This window comes from Chaetomium strumarium (assembly GCF_033439665.1).
Source record: "Chaetomium strumarium strain CBS 333.67 chromosome Unknown B0T15scaffold_1, whole genome shotgun sequence".
Lineage (NCBI taxonomy): Eukaryota > Fungi > Ascomycota > Sordariomycetes > Sordariales > Chaetomiaceae > Chaetomium > Chaetomium strumarium.
In genome coordinates this window covers 3581987-3605709 of record NW_026944429.1, presented here as the reverse complement: position 1 = coordinate 3605709, position 23723 = coordinate 3581987, and the positions used below count along the sequence as shown (strand labels likewise).

Genomic DNA, 23723 nt, shown 5'->3' with positions numbered 1-23723 from the left:
CCTGTCTTCGTTCTAGACCGAAGCCGCAGCATACACCACGTGCCCAAGTCTGTGTCTGTTGAGCGCGGTGCTTCCATCGCACATGTACATAGAAATTGTAGAAGCCGGAGAAGACGTAGACATAGGGTTCGCAAAGCGTATATACAGTGGGAGATACCAAAGGATAAGAAGACGGAGCGAACCGGAAAGCCACCCGAAGTCCCAGTCATATTTACACAATATACAGTTCGTTGCCAGAGCCGTGAGTGGTGGCGGTAAAAGGCTGCGCGGAGAAGCTGCTGCTGCTTGGTAGTAGGGAGAGCCAAGTCCGTCTGTCATAGCGGGACAGCTCGACATATATAGTTCTACTTTGATGAAGCCTAGGAGTTGGAAAATCCTCAGAACCCCTAGAAAGTAGCAACCCAAGATAGCCGCTTTTGTTTTCCGGGGCTCGCCTGGGATGAAGAGCCTCAAAACCCCCCTTCTCGTTTCATTTGACATCCGATTTCAGTCACGACCTGCCCTGTCACTCTTCACTGTCACAATATTAGCTGCCCTTGCTGTCATGCCCTGCATTGTGTAAGCTCAGGGCCCAGGGGTGTCACGTGGCAGTCGGCAAGGAGTACGGTTACAAATAAAGACAGGAACAGCGATGCTTCAACGAAGCTGTGACACCGAACCCAAACCCCCTCGTACGATACCTACCGTAGTAGAGCATCCAATGTGAGACACAGAGCTCCCCAACTGCCGTAACTTACAGGTGCAGAGCTCGCAAAGCTTTTTGTTGGCAGCGAATCACAATTCCGTCCGGCCAGCAGGGTTAGGTTAATGAAGCCATCTTTGGTCCAAATCGAGTGTTTTGTCTGCTCTCTAGTAATGTTTATAACATCTGCCGCCACTTGACACTCTTTAAACATTCCTGCGGCGAACTCCAAGGTAGGGATGTCTACAACCTTTTCTCTGCGGTCCCCGTACAGCAGCCAAAACGCCTCCTCCTAACCTCCCAAAGTTCCAGATGCCATAAGTCGAACCACTTGTTTGGTACATACCCATACCGGCGTCAGCCGACCTTATCGGGATATAGCGCCGAAGCATGTGTAGCCTGGACATGAATCTATGGATAACGACATGGGGATGGCGTCTCAACTCTGACCGACCCGTCCAGGAATGCAGGCGTGGGAGATAGGTGTCAGATCAGATCGGTCAAGCCTTCGTCGACAGTCAGGAGTGATCGGACCATCTCGAAATACCCACTGCCTCAGGTTCCGAGCTGAATACCGACCCATAGACCATACACTGGGATACAACGGTCCATAAGCTCGACGTCTGCCCCGACTCTTGGATCTACTTCGGTACCTCGATCTCGGCCGCGAGTCCCGCGCACCATCGGTTCGGTGCTTTTCATTTTACCCATCTCCTCCAGAGAACCTGGCCACATCACCGAGGACTCGCTTCCAGAAAGCACCAACCGTTCACTCCGAAGCCGAAGTCCAGAGAAGTTCAGAGCCATCGACCGGCGTACACCCCAGTTCCATTAGCTGCTGAGCAGGTCTCTCACGCTCATCCCGCGTGGTGCTGTCGCACTACTACTGGTACGTCTGTCCATCTGGTTCAGCATCAGCAGGGCGGCGGTGGCCTCCTGGTCAAGGTCTCTCTGAGGTGGCAGAGCCGGGCTTGTCAATGCCGAGCCGTAGGCTGAATGTGTGCGATGCGCTTCAGCGTACCCCTGCGGACCAAAGCAGGGCGACGTGGTCGCCGAAGTGCTGTAGCCATGAAGACGGTATTCGGACGAGACTGATGAGTATGAGTTGTGCCGATTCCTCGAGTCCTCAGGCACTAGCGCCGGGGAGACTGATGGCTGTTGGGATCGGCGGGCGATGGGAGTCAAGCCTGGAGAAGGCGCGCTGGATGACGGGCTCGTCATCTCCATGTCGGGTGAATGCGAGTTGGCCGTCGAGGTGAAATTGCGGCTGTAATTGTACGGCTCTCCAAGAGCTGGTGATGGCAAGCCAGACTGAGCCGTCCGGGGTTCTGGATCCGTTCTCACTTCCGATGCGCACTGGGCCTTGAGTTGGGTGATGCAGTCCTCCAGATATCTCACGTATTCAATCGAGGCCTAGCTCGAACGTCAGCGGAAGCGAAGCACGGGCTCAGCCACACAAACGCACCTGCAGGATAGCCAACTTGTGCATCTCTCCGGTACACGCCGGGATCAGGCTCTTGAGAACAGCAAACTCCTCGTTCATCTTGGATCTCCGCCGCCGCTCAATCAGGCTGTGGGCTGTTTTCCTTGCGATCTTCCTCCCAGCCGCGCTTGTCGCCGACGGCTGTTTCCTCTTTGTGCCTGCTGCTGCTGCTGCTGTCGCCGAGCCTGCCCCTGAGCCGCTCTTGGAGGCCGTCTTTGAACTCGACGATGGAGTCTCGGGGCTAGGATCCTCGCGAGGCTTCATCTGGATGATCTTCCGGGACCGCGTGGGAGGGGGTGGAAGGGCGAATTGGTCCTTTGGCGGGTTGGCAGCGGATGAACGCCGGCGAGACTTCACTGTTTCGCTGGCTTGTGGAGGGTATACGCTTGCCGGTAAACTCGGGCTACCCTCGTTCGTCACCGCCGGCGGTGGCAGCTCGAACGCCAACTGTAGCGACGCCATTTTGGAGCCATCCTGGCCCTTGATATCGGTCGACGACGCCGGCGTCGGGAGCAACGTGGCTCGAGGCATTGTAATTCCCTGGGAGTGGCGTATGTCTCGTGGAATAGGAGCAGATGGATGCTGAATTGCTGAACGGGGAACCGAGGGAAGTCCTGCCCCCAGAAGATGGGCGTATGCCGAGCTTTTTGACAGGTTGAACAAGCTGCGCTTGGCACCCTGATAAGAAACAGCAGCCGGTATCTGAGCGTCTGAGTCGTGTGTGACGATCCTTGATGTCACGGCCTACGCGGTCGAAGAGATGGCCCTGGATGTTGAGTGAAGAGGGAGACAGGAACACGACATTCGTTCCGGCGCTTGCCCAGGAAGCAGACCTCCCGCGGGAGATGAGACATTGCGACAGACATCGTGCGCACACCTCAGCCTGAGATCACAACCGGTGCGAGACGACGGGGGAGGGGCGGTGCCTGGGGGAGGAAGGAGCGGTCGCGTGCTCAGCTCCCTTGTAAGAGGCACGGGGTGGGATCCCGGACGCTGATTGGTTCCAGAGCTGGATGCTGTTGTTGAGCTGGATATGAGCTACAGAAAATGTCCACCCAGCCCAGCACGATTCGGCTGTCGAAGCTTCCTTTTCTTTGTACCTTGCCCCGGATGTCAATTCGAGCTTTCTTGGGGTCCCACGAGGGTTCCGGGGGGCAACTTCAAAAGCCGCTTGGAGCACGGCAGCACCTCATTGTCCAACAGCTTTCGAGTACGCCGGCCACGCCCCCATCGGGAACCCTGTGGGCTCCCCCGATCGTCATAGCACCCTGTCCAATGCTTTCAACACGCAGCCCGCTTTGCGGCGGCTTGCCTGTGCGCCTTTCCCGTCAGAGGCTCCAGCCGTTGCTCGCGTGTCAACGTGAAATCTGGTATCCAATTCATGAAACTGAGGAGATCTTTGACCTAATAACTCCGTGATGCATCGCTCATACACTAGTCCGTTTCTTGCATTTCGTCCATACACACATGACTGGCCCGGTGTAATCCTTGTTGTCCCTTGTACTTGTCCGGTTCCTTCCGCCGTATCCTATCCTCCGGAACTTCGGATGTTCTAGACCTCGTTGCTGGGATATTCCACCCGCGTGGTGGCGTTGAACTCCTCCTTGATGCTCCTCATGCTGACGAACCGGGACAGAATTGCGATGCTGCCGGCCTTGTCGTTGGTTCCGCTCGCCCTGCTTCCGCCGAACGGCTGCTGGCCCACCACGGCGCCCGTGCTCTTGCAGTTGATGTAGAAGTTGCCTGCCGAGTTGCGGAGCTTGTCCTCGGCGAAGCGAATCGCGGCCCGGTCGGCGGCAAACACCGACCCGGTCAGGCCGTACTCGTTGGCCGTGTCCACCATTTCACAGGCTTGCGCAAATGCGCCCACCGGGTCCGTGGTATCGTCATACACGTACACGGTCAAAACGGGGCCGAACAGCTCCGTCGAGAAGAGCTTGTGGTCCGGCGTCCGGGCCTGGTAGATGGTCGGCTGTACAAAGTAGCCCTTCGACTTGTCATAAGTGCCACCGGTGAGCAGCTCGAGGTCCTTGTCATTCTTAGCCTCGTCAATCACCCCGGAGAGCTTCTTGAACGAGGCTTCGTGGATGACCGGGCCCATGAAGTTCTGGTGGTCGCAGGGGTTGCCGACCGCCAGCTTCTGGGTCTCCTCAACCAACCGAGTCTTGAACTGCGGCCACACGGATGCAGGCACGTAGAGACGGGAGGTGGCGCTGCACTTCTGCCCCTGGTACTCAAAGGCACCGCGAACGGTCTGTATGACGGCATTCTCCAGGTCGGCCGACGAGTGGATGAGGTGGAAGTTCTTGCCACCAGTCTCGCCGACGATACGGGGGTACGACTGGTACCGGCCCTCGGCAACTCCGGCGCCGATCTGTCCGTACAGTTTGCGGAAGACGGCCGTGCTGCCTGTGTAGTGCAGCGCAGCGAATTTCTTGTGAGCCAAGACCTCCTTCGTCACCTCCTCCGGGTTTCCCGGCACAAATTGGATGACGTTCCGTGGCAGACCAGCCTCGAGGAGGATGTTGTACAGCAGCCAGTTGCTAGCAATGGCGAAGTCGCTCGGCTTCCACACAACAACGTTGCCCAACAAGGCCGGGAGGCCAGGCAGGTTGCCGGCAATGGCGGTGAAGTTGAAGGGGCTGATGGCGTAGACGAAGCCCTCGAGCGGCCTGTACTCGACCCGGTTCCACATTCCTGGCGAGTTGTGCACGGGCTGCTGGGCGTAAAGCTCTTCGGCGTACTGTACGTTGAAGCGGAGGAAATCGCAAAGCTCGGCGGCAGCATCGATCTCGGCCTGCCACGCGTTCTTGCCCTGGCCCAGCATCGTCGCAGCCATGATGTCGTAGCGATATTTGGTGCTGATCAGGTCTGCCGCCTTCAGGAAGATGGCGGCGCGGTCGGCGAACGGCAGGGACTCCCAGTCGGCCTTGGCATCCAGGGCCGACTCAATGGCGGTTTTGACATCTTGGGGTGACGCCTGGGAGTAGGTGGCGATGGTTGTCTGGTGGTCCGCCGGGTTGACCTGCCTCCCGGTGGAGGAAGTCTTGATCTGGTTCCCGCGAGTAAGGTCAACGGCGCCTCCTGACAAATGAGCAGCGGGGGTCCAAACACTCACCTCCTTCCCGCCGATAACGAGAGGCACCTCCAGGGCGCCTCTCTTCTGCAGGCTCTCGAGGGCGGCGGTCAAGCCTGCTCGTTGGGCGGAGCCCTTGGCATAGTGTTGCTGCCAGCAATGTCAGTTTCCCGTTCCAACATACTAGTAGTTAGCGCTCGGGACGCAGCACTTACGTTGGGCTCGTTTGACACCTTGGGGATCTTAAACGCCGCGATCGTCGACATTCTGGTGGTGCTCGGAAGCTTGGGTGTAAGTTGTAACCTGGGCTGTCTGGCAGAGAAGGCTGCTCTTGTGACGCCAGAGGATAGCGCCAATGCTCGAAGTTGGCGCGACGCCATACTTGAGTGTGCTCAGAGCCTCGGACAGATAGTGAGGGGATGCAGTTGGTTAGGGCGGTTTGGATCGGCAAGTGATGTCACACGACGCCTCAGATAAAGTAAGGTAGGTAATGGAATGCGTGTTTGGAGGAACTGCGCGCGTGACTTCCCGCTACCGTCGTCTAATCGCAAAGCTACGCCCTTAGCCTCACCTCCTGTGCTCGTCGAGTTGTCTGCAGTGTGCTGCTCTTGAAGGAAGAGAGAGGCCCGTTTGGATCGCTTTGTCGCGGCTTTACGCAGCAAGCACTCATGCCAAGGCTGGCACAAGAGGGGCCGCGGATCAGCCATTGGCCAATAGCACCAGATGGAAAGAAGCTAGAAAGTGCTGATAAGGGGCCGGCGATCTTATCGGAGCCGAACTCTGGGGCAACCAGGAGCCGAGACCGGGGGCTGGGATCGCAGAACGAGGTTTGAACACGGGGATGATGCGATTCTCAACTACTTTTGGCGCGAAGAGATTTGGCTGTTATGGGACCTGTTGGGTCACGTTAACACCGTTCTCTTGCGATATCGCTCGCGACTTGAAAGGAGGACTCTAAACAGGCATCGGCAATGGGTCCATCTTCGGGTATTCGTAACGGTGGGTCCCGGCTCTGACAGAATCTGACTCTTGTTAAACCGGAGGAGGAAAACGAGAGAAAAGAACTCAAGAATGGAAAGGAACTCCAGACTACCTCGAGGTCTAGAACTGAGGAGTCGCTCTCACTATAGCGGTCTGCTCCCACAAGTGACCTCTCACCGCCCAGTACTAAGTTGAAAACTCAATATCGCGGTTATAATAGAACAGTGACCGGAGCTGGTGCCGTCTTGAAGTCTAATCAATCGGCCTAAGAGTGAGCGCAGGAGCGCTCATGTGGGATGACTGTCGATAGTAAAGTAGCGTGGAACCTCCATAGCTAGTAGGAAGTAACTGGTAATAAGGAGCGGCCCGGAACTTGATTTTACATCCAAAGACATATGGAGCAATAAGGTCAAGATGGCGAGTAAGGTCACACAGACTTCAGCAAGATACTATGTAGCCCAGGAACGCCTGCAAACAGAGTCATAGGATATAGCTTCACTATGTAAGGGATTCTAATGTAGTCTAGGGCCAGTTGTAACCCTGGCCATATAGAAGCTTAGTAGTATATGCTTGTAGTATTTGATTTCCGGTAAAGAACTTGCCGCGAGATCAGGACTCCAGACGTCTTACTTGATTACCTACGATGGAAACAGATAAGAGAAGGCGGAAAGAGATGGAGCACGAGAAAGGTACCCGGTGAAAAGGCCGGCGATGTCAAGATCGGGCAGAGGAACCTCGTCTCAACACCCTGCATAAGGTAGTAGATTTGATCACCGGGTCGAATGAGTTGATATCGCTCATGGGAGTCCTCCTTCAACGGAGGTCTGACCACTATCTACTCGTGTCCATCGCAATGCACTCGCTCAGGGTTCATCGGGAGACACGTAACCAAGCGTAATAGAAGATAGTCGTCGCGAGACCAAGCACATCAGCGGGAACCAGCAAACAGGCGGCTAATGCCGCCCGCGCCGCAGTATTGCTGATAAAACTAAGACATGATTGCTTCCATGACAATCCCCCAGACAGACCGTCAGTCCTAATGCAGCAGCATCATACCCAGGCGCCAGTGGAAACAGACCGCACTGCCCCGAACTTAGCGCCGCTCCCATCGGCCAGCTCAGGAGGCACTGCAATAAATAGTGTATGAAACCCAGGCCTCCTTCATGCAGGGCAGTGAGCTTTGGGGAAGCTACTACTGCTTTGACACACCTGCAAACAACTGCTCCGCCCTAGCCTATCGTGGTGTAGTACAGTAGTACTAGTGCGCAGCACACCGCATGCGGGCTCAGGTCTGCAGCTCAGAGGCCCGGATGGCAGGGACATACTGAGACCACGGAGAGACTGGAGATTCACTCGCTCACCCTAAGGTGTGAAGCTCGGTAGGAGGGACACCCCAGACTCGCCTAGCTGCCGGTAATACCTACTTGACATGCATAGGTATAGTCAGCGTCTGTTAGGATGAAGCAACCACCCACCGACATCATATGTTCAGATCCATCATACCGTCATCCCATTCACTTAGAGGTGTGTGCTGTGCCACACGGCTACTCATTGTTTCACTTCCCGTCATCCGACATACTACAGTTAGTACAGTATGATTGATGTGTTGGGTTGACGAGTCCTGCGCCGCATGCCGTCAACTCTTCATGACAGCCGGTGCGGTTGCACGCTCCCTGCAGAGTCCCCGCATGTCGGCTACGCGCTGTACCCCTTGCACCGTCGCTGCCCAACACATGAAGTTGACAAGCTGAGCCGTGGTTGTGCAACGCTTGGGTGCGGTCATGTGATATCATCTTACAGTGTTATCAAAAAGGTACCTAAGGTACTACCCTAGCTTGGTATCATCGACCAACGGAGTAAGCTTATTAGTTTATTACGATTATGACCGGGTACGGACCCGAGGCAATGGAGACGCTCGCCAGTATCTCCCGGGTCGTAGGAAAGCATAACTCTAAGAGTATATGCGAAACGGTGTCAGCATGTCAGCATTGTCTTGCTATCAAACGTCGCGCCCAAGTCACGTTTCCAGAAGAGTAGAGCATGGAAACTCTTGAGGGTGTTGCTCTTGACAGACCCCGAATATCTCATCGCAGGGGCGGCAGTGGGACAGGGACAACACAGGGTCAATAGTGACTCGGGACACTTCCCGTGAGTCAACCAGCTGCTGATTGTCGTGGCCGGATAGGCATGAGCCCGAGGTAGGACGCCGCAGGGCTGAGTGGGCATGTCGGTTCCAAGCCGTCTGGGATAAACAAGTCGTGAAGATGATCGGCCAATGGGCACCGACGCCACAAGTGAAGAAGAGGGCCACCGTCCAGATATCCGTAACGAGACCTGTCACGGTGGTGATGTGCCCGGAAGTGACCACGGATGGTGCATTCACACCCAACACACGCAAGAGGACACAGTCATCTGCCCCGTACTAGCTTGTGTAAGACATACACTTTTAAGGTTGAGCCATTTTGTCTGTGGTTTCAGCTCTGCCGGTGCACCCGGCGAATCAAACTTCGAAGACACCAAAAGCTCCGAACAACACCTCGAGCTCGTGCATGACAACCAACCCCGCCTGGCGAGCCAATGATATGACGGATGCCGTCCAGATCTCGCAAAGTCCATGCGCATGGTAAGCCCTATCCGGGGCTGAGGAACCCGATGTCTTGCATTGGGGATATTGATTGGCCCGAAGACCAGATTCATCGGCCCCTACATTCCTGGCCACGTCACGAAGCACTGCTGGGCGACCCTGCGGGGAGGCCCCTCTTTTGGGGGGTTGGGTTGGGTTGGGTGTGGTGACCAGCATCCGGGTCGTGAGTGGCTCACGGCACACCAGGAAAAGGGCGGGCCGTTCGCCGGCAGCTTGGGATTGAGGAATGAATGAGAGAGAGTCCAGTGGTAAGTTTGCCAGGTCCGTGGCCGTGATGAATGGGAACGGCAATTCCTGTCGTGGCGACAACCGGGACTTGCATCGATATTGCCGCCAATGTCGTCAATCAACTTCCTAGACGAATAAGCGATCTAAGACATTGCAGGAGCTAGACTGCAGACCATTAGATGAAGGGTTAAGCCAGAATTAGTACAGTACATACTTACTTACATGAGTCTTGCGATGTTTAGTAAACTATACCACAGTACGTCCGCGGTGTCATTCCATGCAAGCCACAGCAGCTGTCGTCAAGAAGCTCATACCTTATCACTTCGTACCAGAGGCCTCATTGAGGCAAATACCCAATGGAGGACGCCTGCCCTCGATGGGACGGAATTGGATCATCCGGTTGCTTTGGGGAGCATTGCGTCTGCAAACTGCAGCACGGCAGGAGGCGCTTTTGCGGGCACGGACGGTGGCAACGAGAGGCTTGCGATTTGACTGGCGACGCCTGCCGCCCGGCGGCTATCTGTTAAGCGCAAGGCAAGCTTTGTGGGACGGATTTGCCGCAAATGAATCGGGGAGCGGGATAGGAATCATTGGAGGCTGCATTCATAGCTGTGAGGTGATAAGGGATTCCATTATCAACGGATAACTAAGGCAGTGAGTGAGGTGAGCCCGTTGGACCACAGTCCACACTCCACAGCAGCAGCAGCATAGGTACCTAGCTCCGCTCAGTGAGAAAATCACTAACCGGAGCCATCTCTTCGGGGCTTCTTTGTTTGACCTGGAATGTTCCCTCGGAAAGGCGAAATACGAGGGGCATTATTGGCTATTGCACTTAGCAGCATGCAGGAACCACCATGAAGAGGATGGTCAAACTGATGAGGGCGATATTGGTTCTTGACTCGGGAGTGTCTCATCGTCCCAACCTGCTTTCGTGGAGATCCCCTATCAGGAAAAGGCGATCTCCTTCCCCGCTTCCGGAAATCTTGGTGCACAGTGCACGAGCCACAACTCCACTTGTAATTACGGGTAATTCCAGGCACAAGCTCCAAGTTTCAGGAACAGGAAACGGAGCCCACACCACCTCGTTTCTACTGGCGGGGCAAGTCGAGGTCCTTCACCGCTTTCGCTGCTGAAGCCGCAGACAACTGGTTCAATTTATGACATCCCACACACCACGGGACAGCCTGTTTTTGTCGTGGGGAGTCCTGACCGTGCCAGGCGGGATCGACGCATCCTCTCTCCTCCCTCTACCCTCGAGCGGTCGAGTATGCTTGTTGCACAGTGCCTTCCCAGGGGCATTCATGACTGCAATTGACTTCCAGGTGACAGATTCTCCCCGACCTTTCCGGACGTTCTGCGGACTTGCATTATTTCTGCCACTTCACCACCTTTGCGGGGCCTAACCATTCCCTTTGGAGATACCCCTGCCCCTGTCAGGAACGGGCCCGATCGCCGAAGACTGTTCAGTTCATTGCCCCGTTTCGCCGGCCCACCACACCCACCAAACATCTGCACGCACTTCTGCAATCGCTCGCCAATCCCTGGCGATAAACGCGAGCTCGACAGGACAGGTGCGTTTCAGAAAGTCTGCTCGACGGGCTGTGGATCGTTTCTCAAATCTGGCATGGCAAAGGTGGCGGGCAGTCTTGGAAGCCCCGTTGGCGATGGCCATGGCCAACACACTGCTGAGCCTGCTCAGCCCAATGCCCGCTACACGACGTGAGCCTACAGTAATCATGCAGGTCCTGTCACTAGCGCGCATGTAGTTCGCACATGGCACACCACCATGGCGCCGAACTGCATGCCTAGTGACATACCAGTCTAGATTTGACGGTGGACGGTGTGTGGCAGCCATGGCGGGCATGGGGGCGATGACGGCGGCCCAATGTGGGTGTCGGGGATGGTCGGCTCGAGCACACGAGGTATATTTGCCGAGTCTCCCTTCACTTCGCAGCTTCGAGGATATTTTTATAGATGGCTCGGCAGGCTGCACACCTCAGCATCCCGTGGTGACCCCATCCTGTAGAGGGTCTAGTTGCCGCTTCTGGATTGAGACGTGGTAGCTCCCCTCTCCGCCTAGCTACCTTACTTCTTGTCTCTCGTTCTCGTTTGTTGATCATACCGCTCGACGGAACTCGCGGCCACTGTGCCCTGGAACTGATGCTCGCTCGGTGTCGCGGGCTCTTCGGCCTTTTAGTTTGACCCGGCTCTTCCATGTTTGTCCCCCGTTTCGCTACCTTGCTATCGTGCCGGGTGTACACCCCTCTCTTCTGGGTTCGAGAAAGAGAGACATCTCTGAGCTCGAGTCTGCACAATGGCCTGCTAGCACCAGATATGGTCCTTTGCCTTGGCCCCACTGTCCCGGGTCTCTCGGAAACACTATCCACAGGGATGTATCATGAACTGACAGTTCTCTACCAGGATCAGCCAATTCAACCTCGCTCAGTTCTGCGGGACCTCCAAGCTCTCCCAGCTTGCCGCTGACCACGCCTTTTCCCCGGCGCCGGCAACCCTCAGGCTTCGTCCAGCGAGGTCCTAGTGACCGATACTATGCCCACGGGTATTGCCACATCACCAGGGCCCCAAACCACAACCGATATCTCCAACGCCATAGGGCCCTCGAACGATGGTGACGGTGACTCGGACATTGCCAGCAACAGGACACTGGTCATCGCCCTGAGCACCGTCCTCTCGGCGGTGGGATTGTTCCTAGTCATAGGTGCAGTGTTACTCTGCCGGAGATGTCGACGACGAAGACGCCGTCTACCCTTCCTTCCGCGGGGAGTTTCGCCTATCGACGACGAGGAGATCGAGAGATGGAAAGGGAATAGGTCCGAAAAGGGTGGCTTCCATGTTGGAGACACCGACATCGAGGCCGACGGAGCACTCAGCAAAGAGACCAGTGCCCCGTCACCGTCACACGCCAAGCACCCATCCACAAGCTCCGTAAAGAAGCCACCGAGTGTGATAGTCTACAGCAGCCCTTGCAACAGCCAGGGACTCCGCCACTCGACCGACGCCGAGTCCCGTCGCTCGTTCGCACGTGACCACCCCGGGTACGGCGGCAAGTCGAGCTTCGATAAGTCCCTCCCGCAGACCCCGATCCAAGCTCGGGCTCCCAACGCCCGTGCAGGCTTGACAGACGAGTCGGTTCCCGGCGACGCACCCTTCCTCCCGAAGCCGAAACGCACGCCTTCCCGGCTTTCCAAGGCCTCTCATGGCTCGGCCAAGGAACGCCGAGCCCGTCACGCAAGAGCGCGGAGCTCGCGGAGCAGCACTCGCAGCTTCGGTGACTACTACTACTATCACGGCTCCGGAGGAGGGGGTGTAGGTGGGGGAGGGTCCGGCGCTGGCTCGGAGCTGGAACTGTCGCTGCGGCTCTCGCATGACCGGGACCATGCCCACATAGTACGACACAGCAGCCACTCGAGATACTACCAACCCGCCACGCCACGCGGCAGTCACTCGAGAGTGTACTCGTCTTCTTCGATCCCTCCGCGGCTGTCGTTCGGGGATGAGGTGTTGTATGGAGGGCTGTCGCCCGCTAGGCCGAGGTTTACCGGAGAGGCCGAGATTGGCCGAGCTATTGGCTAGCCCTCGACTTTGCTTTGCTTCTTATTTCTTTGAACCGCCTTGACACACGCAGCACATACCGCCGCTTCTACTTTCAATGAGCCCTCCACCGGCTTGGGGTGTTGGCCCCCCTGGCGCCCGGTTATTTCTTACTTTCCCTTCTTCCAACCCCCAGTCCAAGGGACAGGCTCGGACGACACAAAGCGGGTTGCTCGCCAGGTAGCTCGGGTCTTTTTTTCTCTTTTCCTTCTTTCAGGACTGATTCATTGAGCGCTATGATTGACGAAGACGATGGATATACCCCGAGTGTGTTGGAGCAAAGAACGAGAGATTATCTTTCTGTCAGATTGGGGAGGAACCGGATGGCGCGCAGTTCCAGTCCGGTCTTGAGCGGCCTGAACGGCCCGGCCCATTCACAGGGTGATTTGCTCATGTTTTTATAGTTCCGAGGAGGAGGGCAGACCAAGCCGACATCCCATACCAGGGGTCGACTGCTAGATCGCAGGCAGAAGATGGGATGACACTCAACTCAGTACAGTTACAAGCATTTATCGACGATTGACACATGTCATCTATTACTGCACAACCCTTGTGCACATGCATATACATAAGGTACTGACGTTATGCACATGCTGCTTCTGATCGCGCACCTGCGCTCCAGAACCACATGCCCCATGATCGAAAATACAAGCTTTCTAGCTGTCACACCTGAAACCGCCTAACGCGGGGGGTTCAGGAACATGATCAGGATTGGGAATAGTGGTTTTGCTCTATGGGAACTTCTGTCTGGAAGTGTAGGTACCGTACCTTACATGCTGACACAAGACAATTCGGTAAATAAATGATGCTGGAGGGAAGACTAGACCTGCCAGGTGAACTGAACATCGGTTTACAATGTAAGTATGTACTACGGATAGTACTACTAGTAGTACTGTAGGTTAATCGACCCTAACCCTAATTCATAAGAGATCGGATTCTCGAGTGCCCGATGACTACGGATTTACTAATAGTAGTAGTACTCGTAGTAATATTTGGGAGTATGCAGGCACGAGAGACCATGATGGGTCAATTATTTGAGAGCACAGCTGTGACGATATCTTGAGTGCGATAATGACGACGGGTTGTTGAAGTTGCTTGGTCCATTCATAGGGTACGCACTCAGCTCTGACCGCAACCAATTTACGCGCGTACTGTATGGCAACGCGACGACGCGCAGCGCGACAATTTCAAGTTGGACATCCTCTTTCCCCACAACTACTACTAACCAACTTGACAGTGAGTATTGCACCTAACGAACCAGCATTGTGCCGAAAACATTCCGACTGTGTATTCACGCCCGTACCAGGTGATCTTGTGGCTTTATATGAGATTGCATCCAAGTGCATTATCTTGGCAGCTTGCATCCGTCCACAAGCACACTGCATCTTGCCGAACCCATCCTTTAGGGCGATACACCCGGGCACCGTTACGATGCCCTCGCGAAAAAGCGACGCGCGCCGCAGCGACGTATCCGTGGCGAGGTTTGTGCTCGCCGAAGAAGACAGCACCATGACGACCGAATCGCCTACTCCAGCAGCACCACCCGCGGCAAAGGAGCGCTCTGATTCGGTCTCAACCGCCGCCCCTGCTCAACAAGGGCAACCGGTCGATAAGAAAGACAAGGAAAAAGGGAAGGAGAAGGAGAAGGAAAGCGACGGCTTGCCAATCGAGGTGTGTATGGCCCTACACATTGGTTCTCCGTCGTTCGCCCCAACACGCAGGCTAACAACTCCCGCGATCCCATGATGGCGGCTTATTAGGACCTAAATCTGCCCAAATCCATCATCACCCGTCTCGCCAAAGGGGTGCTGCCGCCCAACACACAAATACAAGCCAACGCGATCCTGGCCCTGACGAAGAGCGCTACAGTCTTCATCAACCACCTGGCGAATGCGTATGTCTGCTGGGGCCACCCCCTTGTCTCTCTACTAGCGTCTCCTCCCACGTTTCTGACCCAAACCGCAGCGCAAACGAGAACACCGTGAACTCTGGCAAGAAGACCATCATGCACACCGATGTCTTCAAAGCGCTTGACGAGACAGAGTTCGGCTTCATGCGTGAGAAGCTCGAGGCCGAGTTTGCCAGTAAAGCCTCCCTACTCCCCTTAACCCCCCTTACCCCCCCAAACCTATCTTAAACACAAATTGCTTACCGTCCTTACTAGAATTCAACGAGGTCCAGACCTCAAAGCGCTCCACATACCGCAAAAAGGTAGCCGCCGCCAAGAAAGCTGCCGCCGCCTCTGCCTCCGCCTCCGGAGGCAGAGGCGGCAGCCCAAGCCAGAGCACCGACGCCGGCGCCGCGGCCGACATTTCCATGATGAGCATAGGCTCTACCACCGCCACTGCCAGCGTCGCCGGCGGGCACCAGCCTCCGTCGGCCTCAGGAGGGCCGGGCCCAGCTAGGGCGGCCAAGAAGGCCAGGCTCGACCCTTCTGCCGACTCGTCCAGGATGGAGGTGGATGAGGGTGGCGAAGGGGAGATTTCGGACGCGGAGACGGTGCCCGATGAGCAAGTGGAAGAGGACGGGGAAGATGATGAAGAAGAAGAAGAAGATGATGATGATCAGGAGGAGGATGCCGACGAGGAAGAGGATGATGACGAGGCAGGGGGCGAGGGGAGAGACGAGTTAGAAGAACGGACAGCCAGAGGGGAGGACGAGGACGAGGCGTTAGATGACGACAGTGACTAGGAGTGTCGCCTACGTCCAAATCGAGCTAGCCGGGGAAGATGGTCGGGCAGGTGGGTCGAGTCAAGAGAGTGACTACTACTAGTAGTACTGGGCGCAACGGCCGGGCTGTGTGACGATCGATACAAAGCCGTGAAGTCACCTACTATCATCCCCTCGATATGGGGGCCACTGTTGGAGTTCCATCGATCATTATTTGGGCTTAATGGGCAGTCAAGCGTGGCAACGCTCGGCTCTTTTTGACCTCATTTGTCATAAGTGTAATTCTTGCCGAAGAGCCCAACTGCCCAGGGGTTGGTGAGATAGGGACAGCCGCATCCAGGACAAAGAGCTGCCGGTAGTATCTCGGCACCGTTCTGTCACCTCCTACATAGTATATGTTGAGCATCGCTTTTTCATAGGGTTACATTCTCGGAAGCCAGTTGGTCAGCCACTTGGGTCAAGTGAGCAAGCAAACTACTAGCTCAATCCGGCCATGGGTTCTACTCATTCGGTATGCTTTTGGACTGTCATGTTGCACGAAGATCGAGAAAACTGAGAGCTGGTCCGTTAGCAAGATTGGCTGGGCCGGATGCTTCAGACGCTCCGATGATCCCCGGGGCGCGCACGCGCATGACCAGGCCACATGTGAGCACCCCGTCACATGCTGTACGCGTACCTAGTTGTTGTGTGCCCGGAATATGAAGGTCGAGGCAAACATGCCAGACTATCCCTCGAGCGAGGTTCCAATCATGAACTGCATTATCCACGATGTGGTATTTGCTAGACCACAGGCCCAAAGCTACAGGAAAAGATGCAGCCGTGACCGCGAAACAAGAGCATAAGCCATGCATATACTGTCCCAAAGTAGTCTGAGTCGCGCTAGGGGTTATCATCCGGAATTGCTATTGCCTGCCAAGTGAAGCGAGCCCCCCAAAACCACCCATCCCATACCATGCACAGAACAAGACCGCATCAAGCCCCAAAGTCAGAGGGATCCGACCAAAACCGTATTGCAAAGTCTGTAATAGGGTCCAAGCCTGACGCTGCTGAATCCAAGATGTTATATTGAACCAGGTGAAGCAAACTCGGAACGGGGAGACGCGGAAGGGAAAAGGAAAGGAAAGGAAAGGGGCCGGTGGCCTGCAAGCTCATGATATCCATGAGAGGTCCGACCCCAACCAAGCTAGAAATATGAATGAAACGTAAACCGCTGTCAAAACCAGAACGTTCAATAACCATGCACCCCCCGTGTCTCACCAGTAGCCACCCAGCACAAGGTCCTCCATCGACCAGAAGAAATGAAAGTGTGGGTAAGTGAATAAATACGGAAAAGAAGATGAACTTGGTAAAACAATCTTGAAGTTCAGTCGATCCTGCGCTGCCGTATAGACCAATCACCATCCCATATGTGCCAGCCGAGGTGCATACACAGTAAGCACCGCTGCTTGGACATCCAAGTGGTCGATCAAGTCGTCAATCCTGTCGTATGGAACTGATAGCAGCATGGCATCGTGAAACAGTTGGAGAAACCGGAGGACTCAACCTGGATGAAAGAAGAATGAAAAAACGATGAAAAAGCAAAAGAAGGGCGGAAAAAAAGAAAAAAAGAAAAGCCAAGGTATCATAGAGAGACGATAAATGGAACGATGCCCTCCCAGACTCCTCTATCCCCCCCCTTTCCCTGATACCCTGCGTTTGCCTGCCGGGTGACGAGATGAATAAAGAGGCGGAAGCTTGTGTGTCCGTATCACCCCCAGTGCCCACTCCCTGTCCTGCTCCATGCGCCATAGTGAACGCATGGTCCGAGTCCATCACCGAAATGGTGCCAGTCGAGCCAAGCAAAATCGTCCATCGGAAGCAAGTTGCCTTCCCCATCCCAAACCCAATCATCCCACCAGCGATCGATCGAGTCTTCCGCACTCTCCTAAGGTTGGTTAGCCCACCACTGAGCTGGTGCCTGCGGTTGCGACCAGCCCTGCGTGACGGCCGGCGCCTGCGGGCTCTGCTGCATGTACTGTCGTGGCGTCTGGTCGGCCGAGTACATCCCCTGGGTCGGTGCCGCGCCGTAACTCTGTCCCATCCCCGGTATGCCCGAGTATGACATGCCGCCTTGCTGCACCGGGCCCGAGGCGCTTGAGTGTCGCAATGGGGCAGGGGACTGCTGCGGGTGGGGAGACGGTTGTGACTGGGTCGTGTACGCAGAGTAGTTGTGCTGCGGAGTTTGCGGGGTCGGCGGCCACATCTGGCCCTGGTGCGAGTAGCTGTAGTTTTGCGTCGTCTGCGGCAGAGTTCCGGTTGAGCCTGAAGACGGGTAAGCCGGCCTCGAAGTGCTCTGAGCTGCCTCGTGCGCCATACCCCTTAATGTGTTCTGACCCAGCGGGTGCTGCGCTTGTATGGGCTGGGAGTACGGTGCGGCCGAGATCATCATGGGGCTCTGGTGCGGAACAACTCCGGGCTGCTGCAGACCTGTAGTGCTGGTGCTGACGTGCGACGCCGCGGCAGGGCGGGTTATCGGCACGGTAGCATCGGCAGAGCTTACGGGCTGGCTCAGTGTCGTCGTGGCAGGTTGTTCGTGCGGCCTCCGCCAGATGCTCTGCATGTATTCGTTCCGCATATCTCGCTGCTGGTTAACAGATCGGTTGAACTCGGCAGCGTGGTGTGCTTGGGCATGCAGTTCTGCTATCGGAGTGGGTTGGATCCGGTCCTGATATGGTGGTCCCGTAATCTCCTGCCTTGGGCCCGCCTTCAGAATGCTCGAATAGTCTCGGCTCCGCGTATCGTTGTACTCTGGTCCTAATGTTATCACAGGCATTCTGGTTGAACTCCCTGGCGGTCCCCCAATCATACCTGGTGGTTGCATAAGCTGCGGCTGGGGCGCACCTCCAAATTGACCGGGATTTGTGCTGTAAACGATTTCACCGTGGGGGGCTCCAAGCATGGCGTTGCTGTGGTTCGCCTCGGCCTCGCGGGCCTTTGAAGCACCCGGCCGCTTCTCGCCAGCCAGGTCGGCCTCCGTGAACCCCTGCTTGCGTGCTTTCGTCTCCCAGTAGTCGTCGCGGACCCTCCTTCCGTTGACAATGACCCGGCTCCCAAACTGTCGGAACATGCTCCGGGCGGTTACAATGGCAATTTGCCGCGAACGATACGAGAAGGGAAGGATCTCCTGGGTCACTAAGTCGTCCTTCTCGATCTGGCTGGCGATGATTTTGTAGAGTGACCTGTTCTTGTTGAAGAGCAAGTACGAGTCCCGGTACCCGAGGACCCGCGCGCACTCGGTCGCCAGCATGAACAGTTTATCCCCCCTGTTCGGGACATGGAAGGTCCTGCAGCGGTACTCGCGCCCGCCAGTAAGTTGACCGTTGGGTAGAACCTTTTTCTCGCCAGCCTCGTCGATCTCGCGCGGTATATATTCGTCTCCGCCGGGGCCGAGCTGGTCTGTCGTGTGGTCACGCACCGTCGGGAGTGCCTTGAGGGTGGACTTTGTCGGCGTCGACTTAGGTGGCGACGTCTGAGGAGGCGCGTACGTTGGAGTCTGCGATGGTAACGTCGCATTTTGACTCTGGGGTGTTTGCGGAGGGAGCGTTTGGGGAGTCGGCGGTGCGGGCGGCATGGGCGCCGGGACGCTTTCGGGCGCGCCCCCGGAGGCTCTGTTCTTCATCTGTCGTCCTTTTTTCCTAGGCTTGTCGCCACCTGAGTTATGCGCGACAGCACCGTCAGCTTGTGATCGCAGGTCGTACGCTCGGTGTCGCACGACTATGCTGGTGTAACACGGGAATGGTTGACCCTAGTCGTAGAAGGCCACAGCTACACAGAGACAAACACAACATACCGTCATCGCCAGCAGGGCCTGGTGCCCCTGCGACCCCGAATCCGTCGGGGGAACGTTCCCGCTTGACACCTCGAGAGGCGGCCTCTATCAGATCTGCCGGGGCGTAGCTGTCAGCACTGTGCGCGAGGTGGCAAGGGGCAGTAGTATCTCTGGAAAGACGGGCGCGCGGGGGTGACGCGGACTCGCATAGTCCGCGAGCGAGGATAAAGAAATCGCCTTTTGACATTAGAAATTCCATCAAGGGATGGATGGGAGCCCTAGCCACGGCGACTCCAACGATGTGGAGGATGCGCCCCGCGAATTGCGAGTCGCAAAGATTCCGCGCCGGGCAGTTGCTCTCGCATGTACATGATGCAACGAACAATTTCCGAACGCGATACAACAGTGAAAGCGGCCCAGTGACATACCTGTGTTGAGCGCAGCTGGGTTGATTGTTGCACTATCACTGCCGTTCGGCTGTGCAGCGTACATCAGAGCCGTCGACGTCGACCACGTCGCGATGGGTCTGCGAAACGCCGTGTCTTGATAGACTGATGAGGGGCGACACGGCCAGAAGCAATGGCACTCGCCAGAGCCTCAGATTGCGGGATGCAAGGTCGCGCCGGTGGTGCAGAACAACGAATGCTTGATGGATACTCTGTAGGGTTCGTGCATAAGGTATGGTTGGCGCAAAACCACACAAGCTGCTCCAGAAACGCAGTTAAGGGTGTCGAATGAAAAGGCAACGGTTATTAGAGTTATTAATGGACGGAGAGCAGGCACTTGCGCGCTTTTCCCCTTGATTTGTTAGTCGTCTTTTACTCATCGATTTTCTTGCTGGAACCTCTAGGCTGGTGAGCACTTTGTTCGCGTCGCGGCCTCGGTGCGTGCCACGGGCGGCGTGTCCAGAGAAAGGCTCCAGAGCTCCTTCAGAGTTGCAGTGCAGCGCAAACGCAATGAGCGGGGAACATCTTCAAGGTAGCCTTTGGCGCTTGTCCAATTGCGGTAAAGTCAGCGCCGAGCAGCTAAAATGATCTCATAAATATACGGCCACCGCGTCATTAGCATTACCTGGTACACTGTACCGTATCCATACCTAGTACCTTGGCTGTTAGCGCGGATTTCGCGCCATGTGTCCAGTCTGTGAGAATACCTGCAGTCCAACAGCCATAAATTTGTTTTAACGTGAAAAGAATAAGCAACTAGCAACTACTCGGAAAGGCCGTCTCTTCAGATAGTTTTCTCATTTTCATCAAGGTCGGACTTGAAGAGTAGTCTGTTGTGGAGCCGAGTCTAGTTTTTGTAACAATCCAGGGTGTATTGTAAGATACTACCTGGTACCTATCTTCGACTAACACGAACTGCGCCAACACTAATTAGGACAGGTTAACGCCGCCTTGGTCATACTGTGTGCACAGTAGATGCCACAGCCTTGTTGACCGTATCAGAGACGCTTAGAACGGAGAAGGACTGAAGTTATTGATGGCGAGTTCCCGAAGAGCTGGGTGCCGCCGTGCCGGTGGTATCGAGATGGCTGTCCTGACACGCACGGCATCGCTTCCATGACTACGGGTATTTTAGGGAATTCGAGGCAGCTTTACTAGCCACTCTTGGACGAAGAAGCTGAGAATGAGATACCTCCGCCACAGTGACGCTAGGTAGCAGGGTGGTGTACGCCGAGCAGGCAGGAAATCAGGGGGCACAGGACGCCAGTGCCGAGGTACTCCCGTGTCAGGACAAGGCTTCCGTCGTTACGGTGCCATCGGATCGCGAGGATGACTGGTATGATGGCGCAAGCCAGCGATTGTGACCAATACGGAAGATCTGTTTCTGCGAGCAAGAGAGCACGGCGCTCGTGAAAAGAAGCCAAGAAGTTGTGAAGGGCTTGGAGGCTGGAATGCTGGATGCTGGACGAAGATTATTCCTGCTCAACGAACTGCGGCGCAGTCGATAGTTGTAAAGGCCGCGAAATGGACAGAAAGTCCCTGTAAATGCGGGCGGCATGCTCCGTCCAGGAAGACCCGTCTCCTTGGCGATGCTGAGCATAGCACCGCTTCATCTGAACGGGGCAGCAATGCCACCCTGGTTCGTAGGTGCACGAGGGTACGGATATCTGATCCCACTCGAGGGTGTCTCGAGTTTCGATGGTGAACCCATCAGCTCAACCGAAGAACTTTTGGTCAACCCCCGCAGCGACTGTGCGTGCGAAGGTGGCTATTAGATTGCCTAACGCCTGGTGTGAACGAGATAAAAGGAAAACATTGCCGGCACCTTGTCGGACTCTCTTGGACGTAGTCAGTACTGTACTGTATTGTGCCTGCAGCAGTGATACGATGTTTTATCGGGCAAGAACGGGACTCGCCATCTTTCAGATTTCTGCCCCTCTCAGCTCTCACGGGCCGGAGAAGCCGCACGACGTGCTCTCTTGAGTTTGACAGCAGTAGCTTCCGAGACAACACAGTAGTACCTACCTACTAGGTATTGTACCTTAGTGGAGCGAAGTCGTCGTCCCTCTACGATCTACACAGTATGGATAGCAGTGTCACTTAAATCCAGAATTCCAGATCGGGCAGAAACCAATTCGGATTCGTCCGGGCGTTGAAGTGGACGAGCGCTTGTGCATCTGCCCAATCACAGGGCAGCAGGCTGCCTTGATGGCCCGCTGCTAAGATATTCCCGATAAGGCTACTCCCCTGCTTCGCCCGTGCGGCCACGCTCTCGTACCCGGAACTCTGTTGGTGTCGTGGTACTCGGTATGCCGCGGCAGCATTGACAAGGTATGCAGTTCGGGGGTACGTGATTCTTGAAATACCGCCAAATCCCCTCGCGTGCTTGTTCATACTGACACAATACTGTAGGAGAGTCTTGTTCTTTAGCTCCTGAAAAGCACGGAGGTGACCTCGCCGAGAGTGCGGTCGCCAAAGGAATCTCAGCCGGCTTACTCCGGATGCAGACTCGAGATGGGTCATTCGCAGACTCGTTACACTGCATAGTCTGAGATGAGGTCAGCCTGCAGTCGAACGCGAGAACAGTCATCTTGGCTCAGACAGGGTGCGAAGTGGAATGCGACGACAGCCCGATTCCCTGATTTCCGACTTCCAACGTCCCAGTCACATGAAGAATCACGTCCTAACGGGTTCTGCATGTCTCACCGCAGATACGGCAACCGTTATGGCCTGCGTACGCATGTTTCGGCGGCCGTCCGGGTTATCGCACGTCGATTAGTTACTATCCAAAGACGGGGACGATACTGATGAGGTTGTGGTACCACGGATCTTGAAGACTCGCAGACAGAGCGTTCAAGTTCGGTCCCCGCTCACGGTCTAAGTCCCACGTCTCCGCCGAATGAACCCGTGTGATGCGGGCGACCCATGGCGGTCGTCAGCTGTCAATATTGTCTCGTCGATGCCTATTTGATTGGCCGGTTGTGCGGCGATCTGAGAGCGAGGATGACGCCACAGCTGAAACCGTCCCAGGCCAGGTGCCATTGAATCTTCGGCTCCCGGAGGAAGACACTGTCGGCGTAAAATTCCGGACCCTCCGGGGAAACTGGTCAAGTGAACGATAGCGTCGTACAGTATGTATTGCACATCTCCCATTGCCAACGCTCGTGTTTACCGTACACACAGCTCCGTCTCAAACACCGAGAAGGCTTAGATGCCCACGAGAAGGAGACTCGCGATCGACGCTGATATGAGGCATCGAAAGCTAGCCACGACTGTGTAATTAACCAGAACGGCTTACTGTGCAAGTCTTGCGAATGGAGACTGAGCGAATCAGACCTCACCCGAGACATATCTCCGCATCTCACAGGGCCGTTCGCTCCTCCAGTAAGCCCAGTCTGGGCAATCTCCGGCATTCCACAATTCTCCCGTCTCTGGCCGTGTTCCTCTTCACTTCCAGTAGTTCATTACTGATAACCGGGAACCGTCACCAGTCGTTGCAAGAAACCAAACACTGCGCCATGTGACGGACGGGTTCCACGAGCTATCAAAAAGCATCGCGCATAGCGCGTGCCACTATCTGCAGAGGTCCAGCTTGTGGGGAGAGCAAGACAGGCGAGGAGGGCGGTGCCATGCTCAAAAGCCGGGGGTATGGAGAGGGGTAGCAGGTGGGGCGCAAGACAAGGGACGACCGTGGTGCAACCGAGCGCCTTGGCGCACAGCTTCCGGAGATGTGATTGGATTTTGTCGCGGTTCCGCTGACAGACGGGCCAGCTTCATGCAAGGCATGGCAACTGGAAAGCTTCCCACACACCCCTGGCTTTCGTTCTTGTCCACTCCCTCCCATCTCCCATATCGGCTTCCACCTCACGGAAGGACTCCAGCAACGCTGTGTTCCGCTACTCTCCATCCTGACCTGCTTGATACCTTTTATACTACCTATGCAAGTACTAGTATGTATGTAACGACTTTCTTCCCCGGCCAGCTACATCATGCAGATTACCATTACCTAGCCCAGGAAAGATCAGAGGCCTCGAGTCTAATGTGGCTCCCTTTGACCTACAACAAGCACACCCACACCGTAACACGGCTTGCA

At 55.8% G+C, this 23723-nt stretch overlaps 6 protein-coding genes across 6 annotated transcripts; 2 read left to right on the top strand and 4 right to left on the bottom strand.

Moving 5' to 3' along the window:
• Positions 1 to 594, bottom strand: B0T15DRAFT_518472 (uncharacterized protein). Its single transcript, XM_062868361.1, has one exon. The coding sequence runs from the start codon at positions 478 to 480 to the stop codon at positions 13 to 15; it is 468 nt and encodes a 155-aa protein (XP_062726190.1). The 5' UTR covers positions 481 to 594; the 3' UTR covers positions 1 to 12.
• Positions 595 to 1204: 610 nt separating this feature from the next.
• B0T15DRAFT_37051 (uncharacterized protein) lies at positions 1205 to 2954 on the bottom strand. Its single transcript, XM_062864196.1, has 2 exons — positions 2148 to 2954; positions 1205 to 2095 (listed from the first exon to the last, which is right to left on the bottom strand). The coding sequence occupies exons 1-2, from the start codon at positions 2694 to 2696 to the stop codon at positions 1514 to 1516; spliced, it is 1131 nt and encodes a 376-aa protein (XP_062726189.1). The 5' UTR covers positions 2697 to 2954; the 3' UTR covers positions 1205 to 1513.
• Positions 2955 to 3650: 696 nt separating this feature from the next.
• Positions 3651 to 5707, bottom strand: B0T15DRAFT_37036 (Aldehyde/histidinol dehydrogenase). Its single transcript, XM_062864195.1, has 3 exons — positions 5457 to 5707; positions 5284 to 5391; positions 3651 to 5217 (listed from the first exon to the last, which is right to left on the bottom strand). The coding sequence occupies exons 1-3, from the start codon at positions 5619 to 5621 to the stop codon at positions 3718 to 3720; spliced, it is 1773 nt and encodes a 590-aa protein (XP_062726188.1). The 5' UTR covers positions 5622 to 5707; the 3' UTR covers positions 3651 to 3717.
• Positions 5708 to 11644: 5937 nt separating this feature from the next.
• On the top strand, positions 11645 to 12688 carry B0T15DRAFT_489090 (uncharacterized protein; the record flags this gene model as incomplete). The annotated part of the gene is made up of 1 exon (XM_062866569.1): positions 11645 to 12688. The coding sequence occupies one exon, from the start codon at positions 11645 to 11647 to the stop codon at positions 12686 to 12688; it is 1044 nt and encodes a 347-aa protein (XP_062726187.1).
• Positions 12689 to 13712: 1024 nt separating this feature from the next.
• B0T15DRAFT_518456 (uncharacterized protein) lies at positions 13713 to 15872 on the top strand (the record flags this gene model as incomplete). The annotated part of the gene is made up of 5 exons (XM_062868360.1): positions 13713 to 13942; positions 14013 to 14377; positions 14467 to 14600; positions 14672 to 14790; positions 14871 to 15872. Coding segments are annotated over exons 2-5 (1016 nt in total), but the record flags the coding sequence as incomplete, so codon positions are not given.
• A 1428-nt stretch (positions 15873 to 17300) lies between these two features.
• B0T15DRAFT_489088 (chromatin remodelling complex Rsc7/Swp82 subunit-domain-containing protein) lies at positions 17301 to 19431 on the bottom strand (the record flags this gene model as incomplete). Its single annotated transcript, XM_062866568.1, has 3 exons — positions 17301 to 18163; positions 18224 to 19066; positions 19206 to 19431. The coding sequence occupies 3 exons, from the start codon at positions 19429 to 19431 to the stop codon at positions 17301 to 17303; spliced, it is 1932 nt and encodes a 643-aa protein (XP_062726185.1).
• Positions 19432 to 23723: the final 4292 nt, after the last annotated feature.